At 43.9% G+C, this 18,577-nt stretch overlaps 1 protein-coding gene across 1 annotated transcript in view; it reads right to left on the reverse strand.

Annotated features, from left to right (window-relative positions):
- The window catches only part of lmx1al (LIM homeobox transcription factor 1, alpha-like), a gene marked incomplete at both ends in the record, with an annotated part of 54,304 nt that overhangs the window by 12,301 nt on the left and 23,426 nt on the right, over positions 1-18,577 (reverse strand). Inside the window, one exon of the mRNA XM_084329469.1 lies at positions 2,566-2,798. Coding sequence (XP_084185595.1) covers positions 2,566-2,798 — 233 coding nt within the window. The remainder of the gene's footprint in view (positions 1-2,565; positions 2,799-18,577) is intronic.

Genomic DNA, 18,577 nt, shown 5'->3' on the forward strand with positions numbered 1-18,577 from the left:
TGGCCGCCCGGGATTCTGTACGTTTTTCCCCCCATACATCTGATAGGTCAGTTGTTGGTGCGGATACGTCGGGAGCACAGGACCTTGATCCTGATCGCGCCGGACCCCGCCGTGGCCTGTTCCTTGGTCGTCGCGGGCCCTCTCTCAGGCGCACGGTCTCTGTGGCAGTTCCCTGTGCTGGGCCAGACGCTGATGGTTTGGCTGTTGAGAGGGTGAGTCTGGAGGGGATGGACCCTTCTGTGGTCGACACCATCCGGAATGCGCATGCTCCCTCCACTATCGCGGTTTACGCGGGTAGGTGGCGTATTTTCCAAGAGTGGTGTACAGTGGGGGGCTTGGACCCGGTGCCCTGCCCCCTGGACGCTGTCCTTTCCTTCCTTCAGTCTATTTTGGATAGACTGTCGGCTTTGACGGTGAGGGTATATGCCGCGGCTATATCCTCTTGTCATGTGGGGTTTGAGGGCGTTACGTTGTTCAGCCACCCTCTTGTGAAGCGTTTCCTGCTTGGCGCTTGGCGCCTTAAGCCGGTGGAACGTTCTCTGTCTCCGAGTTGGGACCTCCAACTGGTCCTCGGCCGGTTGTCTGAGGCCCTGTTTGAGCCTCTTGAGCAGGCGTCTTAGGAACAGCTGTCTTTCAAGACTGCGTTCCTGCTGGCCATCACCTCCGCTAAGCGCGTGGGTGAGCTTTGTGCTCTCTCGGTGCGGCCTGAGTGCTTGTCTATTCAATAGCGGTGCGATTCTGAGGCCTAATCCAGTCTTCGTGCCAAAAAATATCCGGAGCTCTTTTCGCTCCAGGGATATTGTGGTTCAGGCGTTTCATCCGCCTCCTCATGCTGGTGAGTTAGAGGCGAGCCTTCACCTGTCGTGTCCAGTCCGGGCTTTGGTGGTTTGCCTCAGCCGGACTCAGGGCCTCAGGTCTACCGATCAGCTCTTTGTTTGTTACGGTGGCTCTCGCGCTGGTAAGGCACTGTCCAAACAACGCCTGTCACATTGGTTGTGCGAGGGCATTGCCCTTTGCTACACGTTGGCTGGGCTGGCCCCCCCCCTGGGCACACTCCACTCGTGGGGTGGCGGCCTCTGCCGCCTTGTTAGGGGGGGCCTCGGTAGAGGACATCTGTGCTGCGGCCTCCTGGTCCTCCCCGGGTCCCTTTGTTAGGTTTTACCTCATGGAAATGACTGGGGGTTCTGTCTCCCAGGCGGTTCTGAGGTCTGGGACCTCCCCTGCGTCCTGCCCTTCGGTGGGTTAGCAGGGGTGTGTGGGTGTGTGCCATGAGGTGATGTGTCACACGTGGTCCCGCCTGTGCTGTGCGTTTTTTTTTGGGGTCTCTAGTTCCCTCTTTTTTGCACTTTGGTGGAGTTGACTGCCGCCCCCTCTTCACTAGGAAGGGCGGGTAGACGGGACTCCCCTCCCCTCTGGTGGTAGGGCTTGCGGGTCCTCAGGGGGTACATTTGTCGGGCCACGCGTCTGCTCTGCCCCATATCTCAATATGGCAAAGAGCGAGACGCGATTGGCCAGTACGAATATATAACGAAAGGTTATGTATATAACCTAGTTATATGTCTCGCTCTTAGCGCGCCCTGAGGTCCCTTGGTGGGGTTTTTCTTGATGGAAAACTTTTTCCCGAGGAAGGGCGAGTGTGACCATGTCCGGTGTCTTATAGGGGGACACTGGGGCGGGGCCTGGTCAAGTGCATGGGTGCATTGTTTTCGTTAATGAAGTACAGTAGGTACTGGAGACGAGGTATATCTCAATATGGCGAAGAGCGAGACGCTTAGCCAGTACTCATATTAACTAGGTTATATACATAACCTTTCGTTATGTACACTTGACGTCACGTGGCTGTAAATGAGGGAAACCTCGGTTGCCTTTGGAGTTTAAATAAAATAAATGGAATACAAACACAAATAAAGTGTATTAGTATCACTACTAGTATTACCTGACTGTTTTGGGGTCTCTAGTTCCCTCTTTTTTGCACTTTGGTGGAGTTGACTGCCGCCCCCTCTTCACTAGGAAGGGCGGGTAGACGGGACTCCCCTCCCCTCTGGTGGTAGGGCTTGCGGGTCCTCAGGGGGTACATTTGTCGGGCCACGCGTCTGCTCTGCCCCATATCTCAATATGGCAAAGAGCGAGACGCGATTGGCCAGTACGAATATATAACGAAAGGTTATGTATATAACCTAGTTATATGTCTCGCTCTTAGCGCGCCCTGAGGTCCCTTGGTGGGGTTTTTCTTGATGGAAAACTTTTTCCCGAGGAAGGGCGAGTGTGACCATGTCCGGTGTCTTATAGGGGGACACTGGGGCGGGGCCTGGTCAAGTGCATGGGTGCATTGTTTTCGTTAATGAAGTACAGTAGGTACTGGAGACGAGGTATATCTCAATATGGCGAAGAGCGAGACGCTTAGCCAGTACTCATATTAACTAGGTTATATACATAACCTTTCGTTATGTACACTTGACGTCACGTGGCTGTAAATGAGGGAAACCTCGGTTGCCTTTGGAGTTTAAATAAAATAAATGGAATACAAACACAAATAAAGTGTATTAGTATCACTACTAGTATTACCTGACTCGGTGGGCGTGGGGCTGATGGCGGCCAGCATCTCGCGCTCCTTCTCGTAGTCCCCGCGGCAGAGCAGCTGGCCCTCCTTCAGCACGAACTCGTCGCCCCTCTGCAGCCGGCGCTCGCACTCACAGCAGCTGAAGCAGCCCAGGTGGTACACCTGGCCCAGCACGCGCATGATCAGCTCCGAGCGGCCAATCACCTGCAGGCACGCGCTGCACTTCCTCACGAACAGCCTGGGGGGGGGGGGGGGGGGGCAGACAGACGAGACAGATGGGACAGCAGCGCGGGGACACAGCGCGTGAGGTGAAGGTCGCGCGGGGATGGAAGTCTAATAACGGGGTGCTAAAACATCTTCTTCTTCTTCTTCTTCTTCACTTCTGACCGCTGCTGTGACGTCACTGTCACCTCCACTACTATTATTTGCAATACTTGCAACAATGCATATATATATATAAGTATTCTATTCTCTCTCTCTCTCTCTATATATATATATATATATATATATATATATATATATATATATATATATATATATATATATATATATATATATATGAATTGTAATATATATATATATTATATATATATAATACACTGTGAACTGAATGTGCAATACTCTTTTTACTCTTTTTACTTTTTTTTTTGCATTAAACATTTTCTTAATAAGTAATATGTTCATCATTGTACGGTGTAACTGTCAGTTTAACTGTGCATAATTTATGACAAATACATTATGTTGAATCGTGAATCTTATTTTTTCAGAGGGGACAGTCCACTGGCATTTTTTTTTTTTTTTTTACTTCTCTTTGCTGAGACGGAACGGAAGGCATAGAGAAAGACAGATTATGTGACAGGATTGATTGATTGATTGATTGATTGATTGATTGAAAACTTTATTAACAGATTGCAGAATGGGTATATACACACAATTGTTAAGGGGATGCAGACCAGAGAAAGACTTTCATCTTGTTTACATCAGGGTCCCCCATTTTCAATTCATCATAACATATGACATACATGACATACAGATAGACAGTACTGCTACATCTAGACATTTATGACATACCAGATTTACAAATACAGTACTGTTTTTGATACAAAAATAGTCTAAAAAAGAGAGTACGGTATATATACATTTGAGGGGGAAGAAACTGTAGGCCTACATTGGAGGAGGTTGGGTATGGTTGGTGGGGGGAGTTGGTTAGGTGGGGTGGGGAGAGAGGAGAGAAGGTTCCGCGGGGAACGGATCCTAGAACGCGTGGGGTACAACTCGCGGTCCCAAAGGGGGCCGGGGGGTCTTAACCATAGATCTATGGTCTTAACGACGACACCATCTCTGGGTTTAACAAAAGAAACTCATAAGAGAGAGCGAGAGACGGAGCAGATTGAGACGGAAGCGCCGCCGACTCAAAAGCTTTGACTCGTTTGCCCTCAGCTCCCGTGCTCCCGGAGATTAGCATAGTCTCTTAATTAAAGGTCATATGAACATTACCCAACTCACAAAGCAACAAGGTGAGCATCTGCCGCTGACAGAAAATTACAGTTGTCTCTATATATTGTTATCCTGTAATGTGTCCCCTGTGGCACTAGGTGGCGGTAGTTAATCAACCAGACGACCGCAGGGGGGGAGCTGCCTGTCCTGTTTCCTCCACTGAGTTAATTCTCACATAACGTGTCGGATTCATTTGAGAGAGAGAGAGACCTCTGTCCCACCCACAGCCCAAAGGCTTTATTTAACAGATTAAATACAGTTTAAGTTCCTCATAATACAGTCTCTTTCTCTGCTCCGTTGGTCGAGCACCAACAACGTCTGCTCTCCTCCCTTTGTCCCCGCGTCCCTCTCCTCCTGTGAGGTGTTAAAACCCTTACATTTCCCTCCCCGAGTCCCTGCCATTAAATTCCTCTCAAATCCCTGTTCTCTCGCCCGCCTCCTCCAACCCCCTCCCCTCCCCTCCCGGTATTTTCTGCCAGCGTTCCCAGTTCTCCCTCGTGCCCTCCCGGCCCGCCCTCCCTCCCCAGTTCACTGAAACTAATAAAGACAGGATTAATTAGATTGTTGTTTAAACAGTGCGATGGCCAGACAGACGCTGTCAACTCATAACCAGGGATTGGGGGAGATAGCATGGGGTTAATCTCTCCTCCTCCTCTCTCTCTCTCTCTCTCTCTCTCTCTCTCTCTCTCTCTCTCTCTCTCTCTCTCATGCACACTAAAACACACGCACACGTTTAAACATGAGCATGCACGTGTGTGTGTGTGTGTGTGTGTGTGTGTGTGTCTGTTTTAGTGTGCATGAGAGAGAGGAGAGATTAACCACACACACACACACACAATCCATATACCTTGACAGATATTGGCTGGTTGCCCATGGTAACACCATACCCTATGGCAGGTTCTTCACACCTGTGGGCGAGCGCCGGTGTGCCGCACACCTGCACCAGGACATATTGACACCGGGGGGATTCTCCTCCTCATCAGCATCTCATCGTCACACTTGTGTCATATTGTTGACTTGTTGTCTATTATCCATCCATCTATGGACTACAACTATAACTCTTACCTCATTACACCTTACCCTAAATTGTACCTCATCCCATGTCTGCATTGTACTGTGTATTGTATTGTAACTCAGTTACTTTTTCTACTCTGCATTGTATATCGTATATTATGTATATTGAACACTTTTGTTTACGTTACTTGACTTCTATTTTTTATACTTATTTTATACTTCTATTTTTATCTAGCACACTCTCAGGAGCAAAACAGAAAGAAGCATTTCATATACAAGTATTCTGTATTTTTGTATGACAACTAATAAAGAAACTTGAACTTGAAACTTTCATCCATAGCAACACCCATATATATCACCGACAACTCCCCTTTGAATTACCCATCTGAGGTTTCTTCCTTTTTTTCTTTTCTTTTTTCCCCCTCTATTGCTATGGTTACAGGGAGTTGTTGTTCCTTATCCTCATTGTTGTGATTTTGGGGCTATACGAATACATTTTAACTTGACTTGACACTAATACGAGGATTTAACAGACACTCAGAGGCCAAGCGTGTGAAAAGGAAAAGTTCTGTGGCGACGGCAGAAGTTCCAGACGCGTTGGGAGAGGCCACAGAGGAGGGAGGGAGGGAGGGAGGGAGGGAGGGAGGGAGGGAGGGGTGTTGACGCTCCCTGACTGAGCGATAGGGAAGGTGTTGCTACCCAAATCTGGAGCGCAAAGAGGGAGCCAGGTCTGCACATTAGAGCGCCTTTAATCTATGATCCTTGTCCCAAACGCAGCTGCCACAGCTAATCTCCATCAATCCATCTGCCAAACGCTCCTCAAATTCCCCAGAATGACAGTGTTACTAACTTAACAACATCACAGACACACACACACACACACACACACACACACACACACACACACACACACACACACACAAACACAACTCTTGTTGTGACGCACGACAGACACACATCAGTTCAAACCTGTTCCCTGGAAACATCACATCACATCCCGGGAGATGAACTTCACTTTGTGCACCATTTAGCTTAAGATATCAACACACTCCTGTCAATCATAAGACTCAGTGTCTTAACTATAGGCTTACGAATGAGGACAAATGTCAACCCTATTTCTATCTAGTCACTGCGTGAAACGAATCCTCCCTCTGTTCAGTATTCTTGTATATCCTTGTGTATCTTCCTGTACATTTTACATTTGACATATTTTTGGACTGTATATTTTAGAATGTATATACATACTTTAGAATGCATATCTTTGACTGTGCATTCTTATTTTAGATTTTTGAACTACCTAAAATGTTTATTATTGTGAGCGATCTGTGGTGCTGACTTTCCCTCGGGATTAATGAGGTACTTCTATTCTATTCTATTCTATTCTATTCTATTCTATTCTATTCTATTCTATTCTATTCTATTATACTCTATTCTATTATACTCTATTCTATTATACTCTATTCTATTCTACTCTATTCTATTCTATTATACTCTATTCTATTCTATTCTAACAGAATACTTCCTACAGAATAGGAGAAGATCACCAAACAATCTGTTGAGAATAGCTTGAACGTTAAGAATCGTGATGTTGGCTTTGGAGTTCTCCCCCCCCCCCTTGCACTCCCCACTTGCACCCCCCACTTGCCGCCCCCCCACTTGCCCCCCCACCCCCCCTTGCACCCCCACCCCCTTGCACCCACACGGCGCAGTAAGAATTTACTCAACATGGCAATTGAAGGTAACTTGGGGCAACTGTCTCCGAGGGGGGTCTGTAAGTAGCTCAGTCTAATCCCCCTAATAGAAGTATCATTCACACCGGCCCTTTCCCCCCCCAGGGTGGAGCTTCCAATAAATCACTATGGACATAACAGCGGTTTTAACCGCTCAGCGGCCGAGGAAACGTTGGACTCTGGGCTTCGAAGATGGAGGAAAAGATGATGTGTGTTTTGAACCTTGATTTTTCCTAAGTGGTTAGTGAATTGATCAAACGGACTACCTAAACGGACAATATAACGTATGAAGTATATCACGGCATACATACCTTATGCATACTGCACCTTATGTGTATACTGTATACTTCATCAGAGCATATATTTAGCATTTTTTAGCATTTAGTTTTTTTGATTATATATATTACATTAGATTAGCATACTGCACTTTATGTGTATACTGTATACTTAATTCATAAGAGCATATATTTAGCATTCTTTTGCATTTAGCATTTTTAGATTATATTAGATTAGATATATATATTGTAACTATATTTATTGTAGGGCAAATATAACTGAGAGGGCATACATACCCTCATCTTGTACCTTGACCTTTTTACACTGCCTACTTGCCCATATGCGCATGTCCAGAGTTAATCATATTGTTATATTGTTTACACTGCTTGTTTTTATTTGTACTTCTCCACTGTACTATAATTCTATGACCTGTATCATGTCTCCTACTACCTGTACCTCCCCTCCCCCCTCCCCCATGCTGCTATGATGCCTGCATTTCCCCAAGGGGATCAATAAATAAATCGTATCTTATCTTATCAGAATCGTGATTTCTCAATCGAGGAGAGTCAAGGAGTGGAACTACGCCAGACTTCATGTCCCACATTATGTTAGACAGTACAGATGGAATAACAATTTAACACATTTAATTATGTTTAATTATGTTTAAGACAACTGCAGCAATAATAAAAAAAATCATCTTATGATCATATCACTTTGATGAACATTGTTACTCAGCTGATAGAGTTGTGCCCTTCCTGATGGCTTGTCATACAGAACTTGTAAGTCGCTTTGGATAAAAGCGTCAGCTAAATGACTAAATGTAAATGTATGTAAATATAGTGAAAAAAACGTTCTCATTTCTCTTTTTGGGGAAAGACTGTATTGCCATTTAAAGCAATAGAAAGACAATAGATGTTATTTCTTTTTGTTTTTCTTTCAGGATTTTCTATCTGCAAAACCAAGGATATGTAACTGTTTTTTTTTATCACTGGCATATTAAAATGTCTATATCAGTATCACAAATAAAAATGCATTGATTTACAGGCATGAGATTAGCCCATTTATTTATGCCTTTACATGAAAGTCTATTAAACTATTAGTCATTTAAAAAAAAGATGCAAATCTTTCATCACCATCAAGCTCTGAAGACATCGCAATTTCAGTGATGTCACTGTTGTAGAAATGTCTTCTGAGGTTAGATTATATCACTTTATGTTGACATGTTATAGCTATACATCAAGAATGAGCAGTGGAAGAACACAGGACACTGCCCTAGGAGAGAGATAACTAACTAGAAAAACAACTCCTATACTCAGTTTATACCTGCCTACTGCTTTCACTGCACAACTGCCCTACTACAATGTAATCATAGTAATCATGATAATCACAACTACCTACCTATTACAATAGTCTACCCATATAACTCTGTATGATAGCATGAACAATAGTGCTGTGTATACCGTATATATACACTTATATATCTGTGTGAATATACCTGCATATAATACTCCTACATACCTACGTATACACCTGCATACCCATATAATTCTGTATGATAGCATGTATAATAATGCTGTATATACCATATATCCATATATCTGTCTGTACATACCTGCATATAATCCGTTTTACATATATGTACATATCCCTTACCTACTCTTACTAGTTATGCTGCTGGCCAGTATGAGTCGACTACTACCTTAGTGTCTTTATACCTGTATCACTGTACATATTAATACTACAACTCTAATTTATATATATTTTTTTTTTTTAATTATCTTTTTCCTCCTTTTTTTTCCGTTTTTCTCCCATCCCAATGTTAGTCGTTAGGTCAATTCCCAATCCCCTTCCTGGTCGTTGGGCACTCTACCCCCTACCGTCGGTCCGGGAGGGCGGAGACTATCACATGCTTCCCAGCCCACCGCTTCTTTTCACCTGGCAGCACGGACTCTCACTGGGAGAGTGTAACGTGTGGAAGGTCACACTACCTCTCTTAGATCCTTCCCTTGCTGTGCAGGCGCCCCGACCGAACTGTAGGAGTCGCTGTTTACAACGACCAGGACCCACCCTCGCCGGGTTTCCCACCCGCTGACACTGCCAATTGTGTTAGTATGGACGGTCGGCCAACCCGGAAGCACCACAGCTGGATTCGATCCCACTGTCTCTGTGGTGGTAGACAACCGCTTAGTCCGCTGCACTACCCGGCCGCACCCTAATTTATATATTTTATACCCAGTTTAATCACCTGTACATTGTATATTACTATTGCACTTTACTGTTTACATTTGCACTCTGGTTGGATGACAAACTTATTTTCGTTGTACTGTACTTGTGCTGTATGATGACAATACATTTAAATCTAATCTAATCTAATCTAATTTAATATAATCTAATCTAATCTAGACTTCAATGATAGAAACAACCTGTGGAAAAGACATTACGTGGGAGCTGAAAGCTAAAATCCAGAGGTTTGCAAAACCATCTAATGCCATCTTCAAACGAAACGATTTAAGTCTGGGTTTAAATTCACTTAAGTCACATCGTTATCTGTAACAGATACGGCGCAGTGACACACACGCACGGCCGTAAAAGAGAGATGTGTGGGAGAGCGCTGGGTTGGAGAGAGAGTCAAAACATTCCACCTCTGAGAATGCGAGGAGAGCATGAACCCCAGGAATGAATACGACTGAAGTCAACTTTATCAACAATGTACGTGGATTACGTGTGGATTACAGGGGTCACAGGTAATTACGAGCACAGGGATTACGAGGTGGAAGGTGGGGTTGTGTAGGTGACGTGTAAATAGCTGGTGTGTATATTCAGCTCGTTCTTCCAGCGGCACCGCAGAGCCAAGGCACACAAACAGGATGAAACAGCCTTTATTGTCTATGTGAGCGACGGCATCACGTGGCTTGGCTTTGCCCATGTGTTCGAGCCAAGGACTTCTATTATATAGGTCTATCTCTGGCACGCAGAGGCGTAGCAATACAGCATCTTACGAACATCTATGGATCTGATTACAAACACTGTTCGGTTTGTAACCTTTAGATTTGAATAAAGTGTCTGTACATCATCTTAAAGGACCTTTAGATTTTAATAAAGTGTCTGTTTATCATCTTAAATTACCTTTAGATTTGAATAAAGTGTCTGTTTATCATCTTAAAAGACCTATAGATTTGTATAAAGTGTCTGTTTATCATCTTAAAAGACCTTTAGATTTTAATAACGTGTCTATTTATCAGCTTAAAATACCTTTAGATTTTAATAACGTGTCTGTTTATCATCTTAAAAGACCTTTAGATTTGAAACAAGTGTCTGTTTATCATCTTAAAAGACCTTTAGATTTGAAACAAGTGTCTGTTTATCAGCTTAAAAGACCTTTAGATTTGAAACAAGTGTCTCTTTATCATCTTAAAAGACCTTTAGATTTGAATAAAGTGTCTGGTGAAGGGGGGTTTCCCCCCCTTGGTGGATTTTTTTTGTCAAATCAGTTGCGCAATAGTCACTTTTGGTGAGTTGTTTCTATACAATTCACTTATATGACATTTAGGTATGACACAGGACTACACAAGCATTTTTAGTATAGAAATGTGTCAACAGACTAAAGCAGGGAACCACAATATTTTGCATACAATTTATGCAGAATGTAATATCATAACTGTCTATTATTTTTCTTGCAATTGAGCAATTTTTTTTGGTTTTGAGATGTGTGTTCAACAGAATGTAGTATCAAAAACACGTTCACAAAAAGTATGGGTTACTGAATGCTGAACTGCACTGTTATAATCACTAAGCCATTGTAAGACCTTACCTGTGTCCCTGTATCACTTGTCTCTGCTGCCCTTTGATTAAAAAACGTCTGTATGTCCATTTTCCTTTTTTTGTGTGGCATATTTGAGTTAGTAGTAAAAGTCACCTAGTAAAAGTGAGATAATTGACAATATCAAAACATGCTAGGGCTGTACCGAATAGTTCGAAGCTTCGTTCATAATGTTGACATTCGAATTCTAAATCAACATAAAAAAAATTGTAATTATAAAAAATATATATATATATATATTTTATTTTTAATTTGCCAAGGTATGGCGAGTGCCATACCTTGCCATACCAAAATGACGCCCCTGTGTCTGACCATGAAAAGCGATAAACGCTAAAAAATAAATCTTTAAAAATACCTTTAGATTTGAATGAAGTGTCTGTTTATCAACTTAAAATAACTTTCGATTTTAATAACGTGTCTGTTTATCAGCTTAAAAGACCTTTATATTTGAAACAAGTGTCTGTTTATCAGCTTAAAATACCTTTAGATTTGAATAAGGTGTCTGTACATCATCTTAAAAGACCTTTATATTTGAATAAAGTGTCTGTTTATCAGCTTAAAATACCTTTATATTTGAATAAGGTGTCTATTTATCAGCGTAAAAGACCTTTATATTTGAATAAACTGTCTGTACATCAACTTAAAAGACCAGAGTCTGGGTCTGTAAATCCAATAAGCAGCTGCTGGCCAATAAGCAGAACATATTAATTTTGAATGGGAAAAGTATGACCATAGGCTACTTTCATTACATTTTAATGAGGTTAATATCATGTTTGTTTCACACTGGTTTTATTGACATTTGAACACTGTCAATTGACCATATTCACACGGCGGCCATTTTGATCTTATATATAACGCTTCAGGTTGGGTTCCTTTTCACCCTGTTCCTGGAAAGAAACCCAACCTGAGCATGACATAGGAGTAAAATGGCCGCCATTTGAATATGGTCAATGGCCTGAACTGACGTCAAGGCACGCCAGTTGAGAATGACTGATTTAAGCAAACGGTACCGTACATGCAGGTGTGTTGAAGCTTCTAAGCATAATGTATCATTTAGATTAGATTAAAATGTATTGTCATCATACAGCACAAGTACAGTACAACGAAAAGAAGTTTGGCCTCCAACCAGAGTCTAAATGTAAACAGTAAAGTGCAATAGTAATATACAATGTACAGGTGATTAAACTGGGTATAAAATATATAAATTAGTACTACTGAGTAATAGTGCTAATCAGATGTACGTACAGAGTTGTGGTGTTAATATGTACAGTGATACAGCTATGTGGATACAGTGAGTCGCATACTGGTATCTATATATATATACATTGATGTATTTGGCAAATCCTTGATATTTGTGTCCAGAATGTCCATTGTGTATGGCAAATAAATGGGTAATCGTGCGTGTATTGAAATTTGAAATGGATATATAATGTATCTTCAATCTAGTAAGATATATCACAGGGCATCGATATGAACGGTACAAATGATATGCAACAATTTTACTTTTAAGTTGTGTTTAGTATCCATTTCTAAAGCTTGTGTGTTAGCGCGTGTGTGAGTGTGAGTGAGTGTGACTGTGAGTGTGAGTGAGTGTGAGTGTGCACGCGTGTGTGTGTGTGTGTGTGTGCGTGTGTGTGTGTGTGCGCAGCGCGCACGTGTGGGTGTGAATGTGCGCTTGCAGGCGGATATTGCTCTGTGAAGCTAAATGGCTCAGAGCCAAGGTTCAGTAATCACATCATCTCCTTTTATTAAATCTCCCTGCACTGCTTCTGTGTTATTAAAATCTCCCAGCATTCCCCACGATACTCTGCCACCGCACGCACACACACACACACACACACACACACACACACACACACACACACACACACACACACACACAAACACACACACACGCACGCACGCACGCATGCACGCACACAGGTATACATACATGCAGGCACGTGCACACACACACACACACACACACACATATGCACAGTATATGTAAACACAGATACAGCACCTAGATACAAACATCAATAAAAACGCTGACACTCACCAGCATATATGTGGACCGTACCCATCCATACATCAATGTACTACCACTGCAAACAGCACCTCCCATTCACAATCTCCAACACTTTACCCACCCACACACCCACACACACATAAAGCGGGGGCTTTCGTTATTTGGATGCATTTAGTCATGTACCATTTCATCTCTTGTTGATATATATGGAGGAGAAAAACAACAACAACACATTGATCGTGAGGTTTATCTCGTAACCGCGGGGTCCTGCTATATGTATAGGACGGAGTGCGCTGTAGAGCGCCTCTCCGCAGCCTCGCAGACAGTCTCACAGTTATACGGTTACATGCAGACTCTCACTGTAAATTGCTCACACTGGTAATAACGCCGTCTCTACATGAGCTCACGACTGGGAGACTTGACTCTTTTGTGACAGCATGAGATGATATTACAAGACCCAAAGTAATATACCTGCGTAGAGTAACAGCTAAAGGCCTGCATGTAGCACGCGCGTGTGTGTGTGTGCGTGCGTGCGTGTGTTCGTGCGTGTGTGTCTATGTGTCTATCCGTGTTTGCATCCATGCAGTCTGTATAAGTGTGTGATCTACACCTGATGCTAAGAAGAGGGGTGAATGCTATGTGTGAGGATAAGGATGAGCGTGTGTGTGTGTGTGTGTGTGTGTGTGTGTGTGTGTGTGTGTGTGTGTGTGTGTGTGTGTGTGTGTGTGTGTGTGTGTGTGTGTGTGTGTGTGTGTGTATGTGTGTATGTATGTGTGTGTGTATGTGTGTGTGTTAGTTTAGATAAAACAGTTAATCCCCAGGCCACCAGAACGCAATATCCTGTCTGCCCGTTTCTCATTTCCTGTCTCTCTCTGGCGGAGCGGGAAGCGATGGGGAGGGAAGGGGGGAGGGGGTGTGTGCCGATGTGTGTGTATGTGTGTATGTGTGTGAGGGGGGGGGGGGGTGGGGGGGAGGGGGACAGGGGGACCGGTTGCCCCAGAAACAGAAGATACAGCCGCCCTATTCGAGAATGTCTGTGGCGTTCTCTCCCTCTCTCTCTCCCTCTCTCTCTCTCCCCCTCTCTCTCTCTTTCTGGTCCACCCCCCATTCTCCTTTTTTGTGTCTCTTCTTTTATTATCTCAGATTTAATAAAGCCAAGGCGAGCAGCTTGTTCTGCCATGAAACATTTATTAGCTGTCTGTAATGAAATTGTTGTGGGGGAGGTGCGATGATGGGAACTCATCTCGCATTATGCAAAAACAGTGGCAATATTACAGGGGGGGGGGGTCGGGGGGGGGGGGGGGGGCACTCTCACCTCCTCCCCACTGCTCTCCTCACCTAAAAAACTCTCTCATACACCTCCTCTGCTCCCTTCATCCCAAACCCCCCTCCCTCCCACCCATGTGTTTGTTATTGGTTCATTTATACAACTTTCCTCTATTGCTATTGTTTCATCTCTGTCGCCTATACACTCAATCCATACCTGCCTACTGCTTTCACTGTCACTGCCCTACACTGTAATCATAGTAATCATAACTACCTACCTCGTACTGTAGTCGACACCCGTATAACTCTGTATGATAGCATGTACAATGGTGTTTTTGTTTTGTTCTTGATTTATTGTGATGTTTCTTCTTGACTTGTTTAAAGAAGACGTGTCCGGCCCATTGGGACATTAACGTGTGTTGGCGGGCCTTACAAATAAATTTGATTTGATTTGATTTACAATAGTGCTGTATATACTGTGTATATATATATCCATATCTGTCTGAATATACTGGCATAATAATCCTCCTATATACCTACTTATACACCTGCATATAACCCATATAACTCTGTATGATAGCATGCACAATAGTATATATATATATGTCTGAATATACCAGCATGTAATCCGTCTAGATACCTCTATCTGCCTACCTGAATGTCTTTTATTGCTATTGTGTCATCATAGGGCTGCTCGATTATGGCATAAATCATAATCATGATTATTTTGATTGATATTGAAATCACGATTATTAAACACGACGACCCATTGATCTGAGAACATCACATGACGATGACTGGATTTGTTTGTTACCTTTCTTCTCGACCAAAGGTTGCCTTTCTGTCATCTTCTACAAGTTACCAACACGAGCTGAACCTACTGTTTTGCTTTGGGGGAGGGAGAGGGGGGGGGGGGATGCTGAGCATACCGCTGTGAAGGAAGGGTGCGCTGCATTTACAACACAAGATAATCGTTGTATCTCGATTACCCTGTTTTCATGATCGTGGGAACGCGACCAACGACCGAGCCAACATCGTGATTGAGATTGAAACTCGATCAATCGCACAGCCCTGTTTCATCATTACACACAGGCTATGTTAAAGAAAATCTATGGTTCTCTCTCTTTTCCATTCTCCTCACACACGCACCTCCTTCCTTCATCTGCTGAGCTGAAGGGGGAGCTGGTGTCTGGATACAGGGGGGGGGGGGCATGTATTATGTCTAATGTTACTCCCTCAGTATGGATACTGTATATCATGGACGGAGTCCTGACTACATCATGGACAGTGACTCCCTACAGGTCTCTGGCAACAGAGCCAAGACTAAAACACATGATCCTGTATAAATATACTGTATATATACTGAAACTCTGGGGTAGATTCAATATATACAGGTGGACGGCATCCAACAGCAGCTATAACATCACCACGGTGATGAACCCCTGCTAATAGCGCTTATCCAATGGTACGTCCAGACAAGTCAGATGTATTTGTTCAGTCCAGTATCATCACATCACAATGGAGCGATACTCCTTTATATACTACAGTATATTCAGACAGAACCTGCATATAATCCTTCTATATGCCTATTTATACACCTGCATATAATCCATAAAGCTCAGCATGATAGCATGTACAATAATGTTGTATATACCGTATATTCAAGATTCAAGATTCAAGATTGTTTATTGTCATATGCACAGTTAAAACGACAGTTTGCCATACAATGAAAATCTTACTTTGCTAGTCCACCCTTCACAAAAAATCACACAGTACTTAACTTAAACATATTTAAATACAAGCGAGTGCTAGAAAATAAGATAAAATAGATACAAATATATATACAATACAACAAGGCACAGTGAGTTACATTGCACGTTCCATGGAGGTGACAGTGGGTCATAGCAGCAGTTAAAAGTGTCTTTAGTGATTCATAGTTCATAGTTCATAGTAGAAGGTGTGTGTATATATCCACATCTGTCTGTACATGCCTGCATATAATCCTTTTTACATATCTGTAGATACTATATCTATATCTGTACATATCCCTTACCTACTCTTACTAGTTACGCTGCTGGCCAGTATGACTTACTACCATAGTGTCTTTATACCTGTATCACTGTACATATTAACACTACAACTCTGTACATACATCAGATTAGCACTATTACTCAGTAGTACTCATTTATATATTATATGACCATACAAAGATGGTCAGACGTGGTGTTGAGGTGGGCAACTGCTGATTGTCATTGGTAAAGTAATACAAGGAAAATATAATATAATATAAGGGAAATTACAGACAGGTGTAACAGGTAAGCAAAGGTCCGCGACACAGATAACATTAATGTCTACACGGAGACAGTGCTGGACTATGTTTGTACTAGGGTGGAAGAAACAATCCCCACTACCAAAATGAGAGTTTACCCAAATCAAAAACCCTGGGTAGACAAATCCGTCCGTGAAGCTCTGAGAGAGCGCACCAAAGCATACAACGACGGCCTAGTGGCAGGCAACATGAATGACCACAAGGTGGCGCGATACAACGTAAGGAGGACAGTGTCAGAGGCCAAACGGCGCTACAGGGATAAAATTGAACTCCAGTTTGAACAAGCTGACTCTAGAGCTATGTGGCAGGGGCTCAAAACGATGACAGACTACAAAGGCGCCTCCCTCAAACTGAACAGTGACATCTCCTTAGCAAATGACCTCAATACCTTCTATGCGAGGTTTGATGCTGGTAATAACAACACCAGCTCACAAGCCACGGCAATGGGGGGGGGGGGGGGGGGTCGGCTGCTGATGGAGGCGCAGTGTTCAGGGTAACAGAGCATGAGGTGAGGCGGACCTTTAAAAAAGTGAATATCAGGAAGGCAGCAGGTCCGGACGGCATCCCCGGCCGCGTCCTAAAAGTCTGTGCCGACCAACTGGCCCCAGTATTCACTGACATATTTAACCTGTCCTTAGAACAGGCTGTCATCCCCACCTGCCTGAAGAAGTCCACTATTATCCCTGTACCCAAAAAATCCAAGCCTGCTTGCCTCAACGACTACCGCCCTGTAGCTCTCACCTCCATAGCCATGAAATGCTTTGAGAAGCTAGTAAAGGGCTACATCTGCTCCTCCCTCCCCATCAACATGGACCCCCTGCAATTTGCATACCGCCCCAACAGGTCCACGGAGGACGCCATAGCCCATGTGCTGCACACAGCAGCATCACACCTGGACAAGAGGCAGGGGAACTATGTGAGAATGCTATTCATCGACTACAGCTCGGCATTCAATACCATAGTCCCCTCCATACTCATAGCCAAGCTCAGGGACCTGGGCTTGGGCTATGACCTCTGCCAGTGGGTCTTGGACTTCCTGACTGGCAGACCCCAGGTGGTGAGAGCAGGCAACTGCACCTCCTCATCCATCACCCTCAACATAGGGGCCCCCCAGGGCTGTGTTCTGAGTCCCCTCCTCTACTCCCTGTACACACACGACTGTGTGGCTCAGCGGAGTAGCAATACAATCATCAAATTTGCTGACGACACAGTGGTGGTGGGCCTGATCTCTGCCAACGACGAGAGGGCCTACCTGGAAGAGGTCAAGGTCCTGGCGGGATGGTGCCAGGAAAACAGCCTCTCCCTGAACGTCAGCAAAACAAAGGAGATGATTGTGGACTTCAGGAGGTCGGGGGTCAAGGACTACAGCCCCCTCAGCATCGACGGGGCACCGGTTGAGAGAGTCAACAGCTTTAAGTACCTCGGAGCCTACATATCCGAGGACTTGACATGGACCACACACATTGACAGTGTTGTGAAGAAGGCACGACAACGCCTCTACTTCCTCAGGCGCCTAAGGAAGTTCCAAGTCAGTCAGAAGATCCTTAAGAACTTCTACTCATGTACAATAGAGAGCATCTTGACCGGCAACATCACCTCCTGGTTTGGGAATAGCACTGCACAAGACCGAAGCAGACTACAAAGAGTGACACGTTCAGCCGAACGCACAATTGGAGGGGGGCTCCCCACCCTCCAGAACATTTACAACAAGCGTTGCAAGGGCAAGGCTAAGAGAATCATTAAAGACTCCAGTCACCCGAACAACTGCCTCTTTGAACTGCTGCGGTCAGGCAAGCGATACCGGAGTCTCAAGGCGAGCACAGAAAGACTCAGAAGAAGCTTCTATCCCCAGGCCATCAGGCTGCTAAACGAACAATGAATGAACACTACACAACAACAACCACCAAACGCACATAGCACACACATCCACACGCACACACTCACTTTAAACAAACACACTGTAGCACCCACTCCACACACTTTATAGCACACACCCACTTTAAACAAACACACTGTAGCACCCACTCCCCACACTTTATATTTATTGATGAAGGATTGCACTACAACTCGTACA

This window comes from Notolepis coatsorum (genome assembly GCF_963971535.1).
Source record: "Notolepis coatsorum genome assembly, chromosome: 14".
Taxonomy (NCBI): Eukaryota; Metazoa; Chordata; class Actinopteri; order Aulopiformes; family Paralepididae; genus Notolepis; species Notolepis coatsorum.